Source organism: Chiloscyllium plagiosum, unplaced genomic scaffold, assembly GCF_037043375.1.
Source record: "Chiloscyllium plagiosum isolate Xiang-an unplaced genomic scaffold, Cpla_swu_hap1 HiC_scaffold_5, whole genome shotgun sequence".
NCBI classification, from domain to species: Eukaryota; Metazoa; Chordata; class Chondrichthyes; order Orectolobiformes; family Hemiscylliidae; genus Chiloscyllium; species Chiloscyllium plagiosum.
In genome coordinates this window covers 115,738,913-115,751,005 of record NW_028270143.1, presented here as the reverse complement: position 1 = coordinate 115,751,005, position 12,093 = coordinate 115,738,913, and the positions used below count along the sequence as shown (strand labels likewise).

General features: G+C 41.5%; 1 protein-coding gene across 1 annotated transcript in view; it reads left to right on the top strand.

The window, feature by feature from the left end:
- The window catches only part of LOC148150013 (uncharacterized), a 142,102-nt gene that overhangs the window by 117,246 nt on the left and 12,763 nt on the right, over window positions 1–12,093 (top strand). The window contains exons 4-5 of the mRNA XM_087987767.1: window positions 8,439–8,501; window positions 8,870–8,939. Of these exons, the coding sequence (XP_087843893.1) occupies window positions 8,439–8,501; window positions 8,870–8,939 (133 nt within the window). The remainder of the gene's footprint in view (window positions 1–8,438; window positions 8,502–8,869; window positions 8,940–12,093) is intronic.

Sequence of the window (12,093 nt, the reverse complement as noted above, 5' to 3'; positions counted from 1 at the left end):
AAGAATTTTATCAGGACTGGAGGTTTAAGTTATAAGGAGAGGCTGAGTAAGCTGGGGCTTCTTTTACTGGAGCATAAGATGTTGAAGGGTGACCTTAAATAGGTTAATAAGATCATGAGGTGCATGGATAAAATGAATATTAGGGGTATTTTCCCTAGGGTTGGAGGGTTCAAAACTGGACCGCATAATTGTAAGGTGAGAGGAGAAAGGTTTAAAAGGGATCTGAGGTACAACTTTTTCACACAAAGAGTGATTCATATGTGGAACATACTGCCAGAGGAAGTGGTAGATGCAGATACAGTTACAACATTTAAAAGATATTTAGACAAATACATGAATAGAAAAGATTTAGAGGGATATTGGCCAAATGCAGGCAAGTGGGACTAGATTGGAAAACTTGGTTGGAATGGATGAGTTGTACCAAAATGACTGTTTTTATGCTGTATGACTCTATAACTCTATGTGAGTAATTTTGGTCCCTTTATTGTCAATGTTGAGGAACTGAAGTTTACATACCACCACATGAGAACAATCTGCTTATTTGTAATTGTAGGTGTAATTGGGAGAATAATGCATAATGGATCCAATAAACATCTGGCTGTGCAATAGAAATCACAGAATAAGTGGGCCATTCAACCCCTTGGGCTTGTTCCATCATTCAATTAGAGCATTGTTGATTTGTATCCCAATTCCATTTATTAGACTCTGATCCACATCCCTTGAAATCCTTTGCTAATAAATATCTAACATTGTCAGTCCTAAAAGTTTTAAATGTCCTGTCTCCCACTGCCTTCTCTCTGAGAGGATTGCAGATTGCACTTTTTGTGCAAATATGCTCTCTGATTTCTTTCTTAGAACATAGAACATAGAAAAGTACAGGACAGAACAGGCCCTTCAGCCCACGATGTTGTGCCGAGGATTATTCCTAACTTAAAATAAAATAACCTGACCTACGCACCCCTCAATTCACTGCTGTCTGTATGCTTGTCCAGCAGTCACTTAAATGTCCATAATGACTCTGCTTCCACCAGCCTCAGTTCCTCAACATTGACAATGGAAGGAATTCTGAGAGGTACTTCAGATCTGCTTGCTGCTGCTGTATTTGAATGAAAATGAGGCTGGATACTGGTAAACTGAAAAGTACAGAATCCTTTCTGCATGCTAGTGCTCAACTGGATAATGGATTGCACAAACATTGCAAACAAACTTGCAGGATAGTTTTGAACACTAAGATCCCGTTATTCCTCCACACTGCCAAGAATCCTGTCTTTAATCCTATATTCAGCACTCAAGTTCGACCTTCCAAAATGCATCATTTCACGTTTATCCAAGATGAACTCCATCTGCCATTTCTCAGCCCAGCTCTGCATCCTGTCCATGTCTCGCTGCAGCCTGCAATAATCATCGGCAAATTTACTAACCCAGCCCTCAACCTCCTCATCCAAGTCATTTATAAAAACTACAAAGAGCAGAGACCCAGGAACAGAGCCTTGTTGAACCCCACTCACCACTGACCTCCAGGCAGAATACTTTCCACCTACAACCACTCTCTGCTTTCTGTCAGCCAACCAATCCTGAATCCAGACAGTCAAATCTCCCAGTATCCCATACCTCCTGACTTTATGAATGAGCCAACCATGGGGGAACCTTGTCAAATGCCTTATTGAAGTCCACATACACCACATCCACTGCTCGACCTTCATCGATCTGTCTTGTCACCTCCTCAAATAACTCAGTAGAATTTGTGAGGTATGACTTGCCCCTCACAAAACCGTGCTGACTGCCTTTAATCACGCTATGCTTTTCCAAATAGTCATAAATCCTATCCCTCAGAATTCTTTCCAATACCTTGCTGACCACAGATGCAAGACTGACTTGAATGACTTATTTCTATTTTTATGATTTCCCCCTTTATGAGAAGAAATACTTTTTCTGTATTAACACATCCAATCCATTGACAATTTTTTAAATCAACCATCAATCCTCTAAACTCAAGATAATACAATCAAGTTTATGCAGCTAGTCCTCATTTAACTCTTTAAGCTTGATATCATCTGGATGATTCTGTGCTGGAGTCATTCCAAAGTCAATATGTCCTTCCTGAATACATACTCCAAATAGGGTCTTAGCAAAGCTCTGTAAACTAAATATAATATCTTCTTTTGTGTTCTAGCATGCTTGTAATGAAGCCTTTTTGATTACTTCTTATATCTGAATAACCTTTCATAATTTGTTGCTTGGATATTCAAATGTATCAGATCCTCCCATTCATCCTCGTAGCTACTCCTACCAAGAACATCTGTCATGTTCCTCTATCTTGTGCATCCTCACACATCCACTGTTTCTTATCTGCAACCATTGTGTGACATTGTCATCTAACTACTTTAAAGCAACCATTTTTCTGCTGCCTTCCATTTTCTACTGTAGAAGAAATATGTGGAAAGATTCCTCTTATGGGAGACTTTTGGACCAGAGGGCATAATCTCAGAATAGGAGGTGCACATTTAAGATAGAAATGAGGAAATTATTCTTTGAGGACAATAAATCTGTGTAATTCTCTACTGCAGAGGACTTCTGATGCTGAGTCATTAGTATATTCAGGGTGTACATAGATATTTAGTAAGGTTATAGGGAAAAGGCAGGAAAGTGGAATTGAGGATTATTGGATTGACCATGATCTCATTGAATGATGGAGCAGACACGAGGGGTTGAATGGCCTCTTTCTGCTTCTGTACCTTATGGTCTTATGATCTTTGTGGCTTTCAGCTGTCACCAAAATACTGACATTTTCTTTTCTGATGTCACTTCTTAAAATTAATTTGTTTTTTTCTCCTTTCTCTTTGAATTTCAGAGTACCTCTCCATTTGTCTTACAGTTGGTCTGCATAATTTTAAGCATATGTCTTAGCATCCATATTTCAATGGAGTCTATTTTCATCAATACATCTTTACTTTTGGACCAGGTCTCTGATGCATACAGTAAAGTGGATAAAATGTATTGAGCTTATGAGATTTTTACTTGTTGCAAATTTGATTTTTCTTGTTAATTAGACCTTTCATCTTCATGAAGTTACTGCTGGCATGTTCTATCCTTCTTCTAACTTTGACATTGGATCCATTATCTTCTGTTATGATTTGTCCTAAATGGACAAACGTATCTACTTGTGATACCATCCATTTTAATTCTTACTCTAGATTCTTCTAATACTTTGTCTTTTATATGTTTGTACTGAATGTGTATTCTAAACTTCCAACTTTCATTTTTGCCACTATATTTTGTAGGATCTCTTCTGATTTTAGATGGAGTCATAAAAATAGCAGGTTGGCTTACTTAGCTTGAGATGCGGTGTTTTGAAAGCTTGCCGTAATAGCAATCTAAAGGGAATTTGAGGTAAATCAGCTTAAAACCATTCAGTAATCCACTAAGGTTCAAGTTAAAAACAGTCCAGAGCAGGCTACGTCATCATAAAGACGGGTGGAGCTTAAGAAGTTTCTTTGTTTTCAATTTATCCGAGTGTGTGTTTTTGGGGAGAAGCTGATTGCAGTTTAGAGCTGGAAGAGTTCTGAAGCAGAAAGGTAGCACAACAGAAGACTTTAGGCTGTTCGGGCTCAGGAGAAGTCTCAGGGAGTGGTGGCTCCACGCCATGGCCAAAAAGTTTGGATTAGGATTCATTTGTTTGAGGTTGCTGCTCGCCCTCGGAGATACTCAAGTCCACTCCTCCTCCATTTTCAACATCTCCTTACACATCCATAGCACCTTCTCATGCCATCCAGAAGGTGTAATACTTGCCTGTTTACCTCCCTCCTCACCATCCAAGGTCTCAGACTCACTTTCTCGGTGAAGCAGTGATATGCGTGTCTTCATTCAATCTGATGTACTGAATTCGCCGTTCACAATGTGATCTCCTCTCCACTGAAATGCAGACTGGGTGACTGCTTTACAGAACACCTATGTTCTGTCTGCAAAAATGGTCCTGAGATTCCAGTTGCCTGCCACTTTAACATGTCACCATGTTCCCACACCAACATTTCTGTGGTAGGTTCTGCTCCTGTGTTCCAGTGAACCTCAGCGCAAGCTCAAAGAACAGCATCTCATTTTCTGCTTGGGCACAATGCAGCCTCTGGGACTTAACATTGTTTTCAATAACCTGACAGCCTGATTGCATCCTTGCATGTCCATCCCCCCCACCCCCCCCCCCCCCACTCCGAAACTTGGTTCTGTTATGAAGAGGGTTGCTTTCACCCATTCCCATATACTCCTAGACCCGTTATCACATTATATGGGTTGCATTCAGACAGCTCACCCATTTTCTCCTACTCTTAGCCTATTATCACTTATTCTAGCTCCTCTTCTGTTCTGGCCTGCTGTCCATTAATCTCCTTGTTTACCTACTTCTTTCATGTGTCTCTCTTTCTCACTGGGTTCCATCTCCACTTATCTGCTCACCTTTGGCTTCAGCATAAATGCCACATTTTCCTAGCTGCTAACAGTTCTGATGAAGATTCACCAAACTCAAAATGTTACCTCTGCTTTTTTTTCCCCACAGATGGCTGAATTTCTCCAGCAATTTCTGTGTTTGCTTCAGATATCCAGCATTGCAGTTCTTTGTTTTAATTTACAATATTGAACAAGAGTGTTTTTTACAATAATTAACATTGTTGCCATGAGGTTAGCTTTCAATTTCAAATCTTTATTGAATTCAAACTTAGGGGAAAGTGAGGACTGCAGATAATGGAAAGTCAGAGGGAAAAGTGTGGCACTGGAAAAGCACAGCAGGTCAGTCCGCATCCAAGGAGCAGGAGAACTGTCGTTTCGGGCATAAGCCCTTCATCAGTGTCACACTTTTCAAACTTGAATTCAAACTTAGCCAGGGTAGAAAGTCAACACATGTCCACAAAACTGGTTTTAATTCAGTGGCGTTATCACCACACAACCACCTCCAGCAGTGTTTCAGAAGAGATTGAACCAGCAAGACCGGATCTGTCTTTGAGAAAGCTGGAGAGTTTGAAGGCATTCCAAAGCTAGAGTTTTAAAAAAGAGAATTAGGAATCCCTTATATAGAAGGCAGAGTTTGATGATCCGCGATATCACTAATATCAAGATGAGATCTGTCTTAACTGAAACAACTGTTTAAATTGGATATAGAGTGTTTGAACATAATTTGTCTGTTTACTTGTATTTACCTAACATGAATCCTAAATGTTAGAGTCTAAATTGTATACATAGTATATATGCTTTACAAACATTATTTTACATGTTCTGTCTATGTATTTAATCATAATTCCTTCTTTTTTGTTGTTTAACTTTGTATAATATGTTTTTTTTGAATTTCAATTCAATCCGGAATCCTGCTGCTTATTTTACAATCCTTGATTCTCCCACGCATTCTGTTTTTTAAAATGTTACCGCTTATCAAATCAGATCATAAGAAAGATCCTCATAACCAGGATCATAACAGAATGACACTGCAAGTATCCGGCTTGCAGCTGCTTCTGGGAAAGGACAGAAGAAGTCCCTGGAAGCAAGCAAACTGTGCAGTCAGAACAGGATAGACTGTTCCTGGCACATTGCAGGACCATCTGTGCCTTACAACATACTGAAGTAGACCACCCTCTGAATCACAAGCCCTCAGAAAATCTTTCAGGTTGCCTCCACAATTACGGCTTTATTCATTCATTCATTCATTTGTTCATTCATTCATTCATTCATACTTGCAGCAAGGATAGCGAGCAGAAGGAGCAGCAGTGTGTCTGATGTCATTGGCAAGTTCCCTGCACAGAAGTCAGAAGTCAGCCTGTTTAATATTTTGGTTTCTCATAAGATGGGGATCGCTGGAGTAGAGGCTGCTGAATCTGGCACATCCGATCCCCCTCAGTTTTACTGGGGTGAGTTGGGGGTTTGGGAATGCATCCAGAGAGGAGTTAAATCTCTGACTCTAGGGGCAAGGTGTTGTTTTACAATGGGGTACAAAGCACCTACTAACGGAACGGGTGAAATCTGACGCCTCTGCTGAAAAAGAGTCTGAAGAATGAGAGGTGACCTTTTGAAACAGACAAGTTTCTTAGGAAATTTGACAAGCATGTAGAATGGTTGTTGCCCTCTGTGGGAGAGTTTACACCCAGACAGCATTATCATTTAAGACAGGGATGAGGAGGAATTTATCACCTCAGAGGTTAGTGATCTGTGGAATACTTGGATCGGTTTAGGATATCTGGTCGGTGTGGATGAGTTGCTTCCGTCCGAAGCATCTGTTTCATGCAGTATAACTCAGTGACTTGACCACAGAGACTGCACAGACTGGCCTGTCAGGTATATTCAAGGCTGAGATAAATATTTGATCAGTAAGAGAATGAAGAATGGTGGGAACAGGTGGGAAAGTGGAGTTGAGCATTACCAGGTCAGCCATGATCTCATTGAATGGCAGAGCAGACTCAGTGGGCTGAATGGCCTACTTCTCCTTCTATGCCTTATAGCACAAGAGGCAAATCAGATCCAAAATATTCTGTTTCTCTCTCAACAGATGCTGCCAGATTAATTGAGTTCCTCCAGAATATTCTCTTTTTATTTCACATCCTCAGCATCTACAGGATGGTTGTGGGTAAAGTCTTGGAAAGGTTATAAGAGATAGTGTTTATAATCATCTAGAAAGGAATAAGTTGGTTAGGGATAGTCAACATGGTTTTGTGAAGGGTAGGTCCCACCTCACAAACCTTTTTGGGTTCTTTGAGAAGGTGACCAAACAGCTGGATGAGGGTAAAGCGGTTGATGTAGTGTATATGGATTTCAGTAAAGCGTTTGATAAGATTCCCCAGGATAGGCTATTGCACAATGTACGGAGGCATGGGATTGAGGGTGATTTAGGGGTATGAACCAGAAATTGGCTAGCTGAAAAAAGACAGAAGGTGGTGGTTGATGGGAAATGTTCATCTTGGAGTTCAGTTATTAGTGTGTACAGCAAGGATCTCTTTTGGGGCCGCTGCTGTTTGTCATTTTTATAAATGACCTGGATGAGTAAATGTGCAGATGACACAAAGGTCGGTGAAGTTATGGATAGTGCTGGAGAATGTTGCAGATTACAGAGGGACATAGATAAGTTGCAGAGCTGGGCTGAGAGGTGACAATGGAGTTTATGTGGAAAAATGTGAGGTGATTCACTTTGGAAGAAGCAACAGGAATAAAGAGTACTGGGCTAATGGTAAGATTCTTGGCAGTATAGATGAGCAGAGAAATCTTGGTGTCCATTTACATAGATCCCTGAAAACATACGGTGTGTTAGCTTTTATTGGTAGAGGGATTAAGTTTCAGAGCCACAAGGTCATGTTGTAGTTGAACAAAACTCTGGTGCGGCCGCACTTGAAGTATTGTGTACAGTTCTGGTCACTGCATTATCGGAAGGATGTGGAAGCTTAGGAAAGGTTTCAGAGTGTGGAGGGAAGGTCTTATGAGGAAAGGCTGAAGGACTTGAGGCTGTTTTCATTAGAGAGAACAAGGTTGAGAGCTGACTTAATTAAGACATATAAGATAATCAAAGGGTTAGATAGGGTGGACAGTGAGAACCTTTTTCCTCAGATGGTGATGGCTAGCACAAGAGGACATAGCTTTAAACTGAGGGGTGATAGATATAGGACAGATGTCAGGGGTAATTCCTTTACTCAGAGAGTAGTAGGGCATGGAACATCCTGCCTGCAACTGTAGTAGATTCGCCAACTTTAAGGGCATTTAAATGGTCATTGGATAAATTATGGATGAAAATGGGATAGTGTAGGATAAATGATCTTCAGATTGGTTCCACAGGTCGGTGCAACATCGAGGGCTGAAGGGCCTTTACTGTGCTGTAATGTTCTCTGTTCTATGTAGGACATTGCTTCTAAATCCAAGGCCTCATTAACATATTTAAAGTGCTATCCCACCTCTTCAGAGCGGATTGCTCGCCTTATCCTTGCTTCACTTGAATGACGTCAGCAGATTGGAGTGAGCTTCCAAACACTTGGCGACCATTTCATTTCAATCCCAACTCTCCCCAACCCCCTGCCTGCTCCATGTTAAAATTCATCCATACAGCAGTAAATTGGCAATCAGAGCATTATTTTAAAGGTTTTCAAAATGCTGGACTGGACTCTAACGAGTGATTCTTGCTCTTTCCTGCAAGCCCAACTTTTAGCTGACATTCCAGTGATGTGGAGGTGAACTTTGCATGCCTGACAGGCCACAGGAAACCAACCTGATGTGTGCAATCCACTTCCTCTCTGCCTCTTAATCAAGCCAAATAAAGCATGTTATAGCCAATTAGCATTTGAAACCAGTCAATTCTAGTTGCATAAACTTGTAGTTAGTATCAGGGAAAGTTCCTCATGTCTATTTCTAACTACCGCACTATAGTAAGCTCTGCAGGTTTGAGTTAATAAAATAAATAACATATTGCTGAATTTCTGTTGCAGGGACATTCATATTGTTACAGGAATGCCACCTAAGAGTGAGGGTTCTCTGAATCAACACTGCAGGTGAGTAAGTCATGCTGCAGAGGGATAATGACACAACCATAGCATAGAATTTTAAAGCATCCCCTGCTCTCAGAATCACTCTTTATTTATAATTTTGAAGACACAATTTGTTTTCAAATATGCTATTAAATATTGCAGATTTTCCCACATTACCCAGAAGAATCAGCTTTTGCATTTAACTACTAGGGGTAGTTGGGGTGGGGCTGGGTGGGAGATATGTGTACAGTAGGTGGAGGGAGAGATGAGATCCACATGCAGTCCCATTGAGGCTAGTACACTTAGCTTCACTGGAGCTGATTTTGTATTTCTTTCTTCTTTATTCTGGAAAAGCTAGCATTGTGGCCTATCCCTAATTCCCTTTTCTCTAGACCATTTCAGAGAGCAATTGAGTGTCAACTACACTGCTGTGGGTCAGGAATCTCATGTCGGTCAGATCAGGTAAGAACAGCTGATTTCCTTCCTTAATTTACACAAGTGAACCATTTCGGTTTCTATGACAATCAATGCTAGTTTCATGATTGTTATTACTGAGTCTAGCCTTTTGTGTATTAGGAGCAAGAACGTCAGTTTAGGGTATCCACCTCTCACATCCACCTCACACCTCTCAGCTTTCTTGTAAGAAGCAACTTATTTTCAACATAAGAAAACATACCAAGACACTTTAAAAAGGCATGACAAAACAAAATCATGACAATTTGGGAGAATGGTGGTGTAGTTAATGTCAACTGGACTAGTAATGCAGAACACAGTGGCTCAGTGGTTAGCACTGCTGCCTCACAGCACCAGGGACCCAGGTTCGATTCCCGCCTTGGGCGACTGTCTATGTAGAGTATGCACACCATCCCTGTGTCTGCGTGGGTTTCCTCCCACAATCCAAAGATGTGCAAATCGGGTGAATTGGCCATGCTAATTTGCCCATAGTGTTAGGTGCATTAGTCAGGGGTAAATATAGGGTAGGGGAATGTGTCTGGGTGGGTTACTCTTCGGAGGATCAGTGTGGACTTGTTGGGCCGAACGGCCTGTTTCCATACTGTAGGGAATCTAATCTACTCTAAACACACTGGCCAATGCTCTGGGACATGGGTTTGAATCCCCTTGTGGCAAGTGGTGAAAATTGAATTCAATAAAAATCTGGCCTGATGGTGACCATGGAACCACTAGGAGAAGGTGAGGACTGCACATACTGAAGTGTGGTGCTGGAAAAGCAGAGCAGGTCACGCAGCATCTGAGGAGCAGGAGAGTCAACATTTCGGGCATCAACCCTTCATCAGGAATATTGATGTAAATAAGGAAACTCAGGATTGTAATTTTTGTGACTCACTTAAACAATTCCTTTGAAGGTTTCTCTTTGAGACTAGAGTGAAACTTTTAGAGAAGTATGCAATCTTGTAAGTAATCTGTTAGAAAAGTCACATATATCAGAAAGGTCACTAGACAGTGGTGGTGGAAGGTTGCTTTTCAGACTGGAGGTCTGTGACCAGCAGTGTGCCACAAAGAGCAATGCTGGGTCCACTGCTTTTTATCATTTATTTAATGATTTGGATGTGAACATAGGAGATATAGTTAGTAAATTTTCAGATAATACCCAAATTTGAGGTGTAGTAGACAGCGAAGAAGGTTACCTCACAGATCTTGATCAGATGGGCCAATTGACCGAGGAGTGGCAGATGGAGTCTAATTTAGATAAATGTAAGGTGCTCCATTTTGGAAAGGCAAATCAGGACAGAACTTATACACTTAATGGTAAGATCTTGGGGAGTGTCACTGAAAAAAGAGACCTTGGAGTGCAGGTTCATAGTTCCTTGGAAGTGGAGTGCCAGGTAGACAGGACAATGCAGAAGGCGTTTGGTATGCTTTCCTTTATTGGTCAGTGCGTTGAGTACAGGAGTTGGGAGGTCATGTTGTGGCTGTACAGAACATTGGTTAGGTCACTATTGGAGTACTGTGTGCAATTCTGGTCTCCTTCCTTTCAGAACAATGTTGTGAAACTTGAAAGGGTTCAGAAAAGATTTACAAGGATGTTGGTCACAAGGTGAGGTATCCAGAGGACTGGAGAATTGCTAATATTGCCTCCTTGTTTAAGAAGCGTAGAAGGGATAATCCAGGTAATTATAGGTTGGTGAGCCTGACCAGTAGTAGGGAAACTGCTGGAGAAGATACTGAGAGAGAGGATCTATTCGCATTTGGAAGAAAATGGGCGTATCAATGATAGGCAACATGGTTTTATGCAGGGAAAATCATGTCTTGTCAACTTAATAGAATTCTTTGAGAAAGTGACAAAATTGATTAATGAGGGAAGGACTGTATGTCATAAACATGGACTTCTGTAAGGCATTTGGTAAGGTTCCCCCATGGTAGGCTGATGGAGAAAGTGAAGTCACATGGGGTCCAGGGTGTACTAACTAGATGGATAGAGAACTGGCTGGGCAACAGGAGACAGAGTGTAATAGTAGAAGGGAGTTTCTCAAAATGGAGACCTGTGACCAGTGATGTTCCACAGGGATCCGTGCTGAGACCACTGTTGTTTGTAATATAACTAATTGGAGAAAGGTAGAGGTGGTTGGATTAGCAAGTTTGCAGATGACACTTAAGATTGGTGGAGTAGCAGATAGTGAAGGGGACTGTCAGAGAATACAGCAGAATATAGATTGGAGAGTTGGGCAGAGAAATGGCAGATGGAGTTCAATCTGGTCAAATGCGAGATGATGGATTTTGGAACATCCAGTTCAACAAATGGAAAAGTCTTGAGGAAAATTGATGTACAGAGAGACCTAGGTGTTCAGGTCCATTGTTATCTAAGGTGGCAACACAGGTCAATAGAGTGGTCAAGAAGGCATACAGCATGCTTTTCTTCATCGGGTGTGGTATTGAGTACAAGAGTTGGCAGGTCATGTTACAGTTGTATAAGACTTTGGTTTGGCTACATTTGGAATACTGCGTACCATTCTGGTCACCACATTACCAAAAGGATGTGGATGCTTTGGAGAGAGTGCAGAGGAGGTTCAACAGGATGTTGCCTATTTGGAGGGCACTAGCTATGAAGAGAGGTTGAGTAGATTAGGATTATTTTCATTAGAAAGATAGAGGTTGAGAGGGCACCTGATTGAGGTCTACAAATTCATGACACGTATAGACAGGGTGGATAGCAAGAAGCTTTTTGTCAGAGTGGGGGACTCAATTACAAGGGGTCACGAGGGGTCAAAATGAGAGAGGAAAAGTTTAAGTGAGATATGCATGGAACGTTTTTTACCTAGATAGTGGTGGGTGCTTGGAACGGGTTACCAGAGGAGGTTATAGAGGCAGGCACGGAAATGTAATTTAAGATGTGTCTAGACAGATACATGAATGGGCAGGGAGCAGGGGGACACAGACCCTTAGAAAATAGACGACAGGTTTAGATAAAGGATCTGGATCAGCATTGGCTTGGAGGTCGAAGGGCCTGTTCCTGTGCTGTAATTTTCTTTGTTCTTTGTTGCCCAGGGTTGGAAGGTTTAGGCTAAAGACGGAGAGGCTGAAGAGGCTGGGGCTATTCTCCCTGAAGCGTTGGAGGCTGAGGGCATACAGCATGCTTTTCTTCATCGGGTGTGGTATT